General features: G+C 45.5%; 1 protein-coding gene across 1 annotated transcript; it reads left to right on the top strand.

The window, feature by feature from the left end:
* Positions 1 to 1,501, top strand: F4822DRAFT_198577 (uncharacterized protein). The gene is made up of 3 exons (XM_051453682.1): positions 1 to 364; positions 436 to 806; positions 870 to 1,501. Exons 1-3 carry the CDS (start codon positions 98 to 100, stop codon positions 1,420 to 1,422), a joined length of 1,191 nt encoding a protein of 396 aa, XP_051315145.1. The 5' UTR covers positions 1 to 97; the 3' UTR covers positions 1,423 to 1,501.
* Positions 1,502 to 1,675: the final 174 nt, after the last annotated feature.

Below are 1,675 nucleotides of genomic sequence, written 5' to 3'. Positions count from 1 at the left end.
ATGACAATATCACCTTATATAAAAACATATTCCACCAAGCCAAGGAAATAGGAAGCTAAGCCACTGTAGCGGCCCGGAGCATGGGCGTTGAAAGAACATGGCGGCAGGTATTCTCGATACTCATTCCCAGAGGCTCACTGTCGGCATAGTTATAACCTGTCTTGCGTTCTCCATATTATCGTTTGGCCTTCGAATCTACGCGAGAAGTGCCTCGGCGGCAAAGTTATGGTGGGATGATTATTGGATGTGCTTGCCTATGCTCATATGCATTGCTATGAGTACGAACGACTTCGTCGGGCTTGTATATGGGTCCGGCCAGCACCAAGCTGATTTAGACGAGGAAACCGTCATCAAATTCATGAAGGTAAGTCTCTTATTCTAATATCCCTTGGGCGCATCTATAACTGGGTTCCGCTAATGGCTCCGACAAATCAGAATCTCTATATATATGAAATCTTCTGGTCCATCGGCGTCTTCAGTGTTAAAGTCGGCATTCTATTGTTCTATTGGCGTGTTTTCCATACGAAATCTTTCCGCATATCGGCCATTGGCGTTGGATGCTTCTCGCTCATGATCTTTATCAGTAACTTCTTTTCTTTCGCCCTTCAGTGTACCCCAGTAGCAAGTTTCTGGGAAGGGAAGATTGAGGATTGTATCGACCAAAATACGTTTTACTCGGCATCCGCCATTATCAACGTCATTGGCGACGTCGCCGTTCTGGTCCTGCCTCTTCCTGTTGTTTGGAAATTGAATACATCTAGGAGCAAGAAATGGTCTCTCAGTTTTTTATTCCTTCTTGGTGCATTGTGAGTTTTTTTCTTGCTTCCTGCCCACAACTGTCGCTTCCTTTGCTGATTATGCTGGCCTAGTGTCTGTGTTGCTAGCATATTCCGTATTATTGGTGTCTATGAGATTGATCCGACCGATTTCACATTTAGTAACGTTTCTGGTGGTTTATGGAGTACTGTTGAAGTCGAAATAGGTTTTATATGCGCGAATCTTCCGGCAGTTCGGCCCATTGTGTTTAAGTGGTTTGGGGTTGGTAGCTCGGCAGCCACGTACGCATCTGGTAGTGCTGGCCCTAGACAATACGGCGTTTCTAGCAAAGGGGCGGCCCGGTCTGGCCATATAATTCTACGAAGTAGAAATAATGAGTCGGGACAGCTGGACTCAGACACAGAAGCGCTCACGAGGCAAGGAAAGGAAGAGGCCATGAATCTACCGGATTCAAGAGAACCAAATGGTGAAGTACAGGAAGGTCAGGCCTTTGGGCTAACTGATATCGTCGTGAAGACGGACATAGGTGTCTCAATAGATGCCAACCAACCGCTGCCTGACGATATGGAGCCAAATCATTATGTTCGGATAACAGCGCCACGTTCCAGGACGGCCAACCTAACGAGTGGCGGGGGAGGTTATTAAATATATGTCTTCTGTCTACGGGGAGCTTGAAATAATGAAATAAACATCTCATATAATTATATACATTTGATATGCTACACTCTGGGAGCAGATAAGCCCTAAATGTCTATGTTTTGGTGAATGCCATTTAACCATAAGATTCCGCCAGCCACAGTAATAAAACAAAGGCCAATGAGCATGTATTTCCTGCAGGTTTCCGCGTTGGACACGGAGTACTTGTCATGTACCCAGGTATCTATGTACATGGTATTTT

The sequence above is a fragment of the Hypoxylon trugodes genome, assembly GCF_022578975.1.
Source record: "Hypoxylon trugodes strain CBS 135444 unplaced genomic scaffold F4822scaffold_4, whole genome shotgun sequence".
NCBI classification, from domain to species: Eukaryota; Fungi; Ascomycota; class Sordariomycetes; order Xylariales; family Hypoxylaceae; genus Hypoxylon; species Hypoxylon trugodes.
Note: the sequence above shows the minus strand (reverse complement) of the source record. Positions and strands in the feature narration are given on the sequence as shown.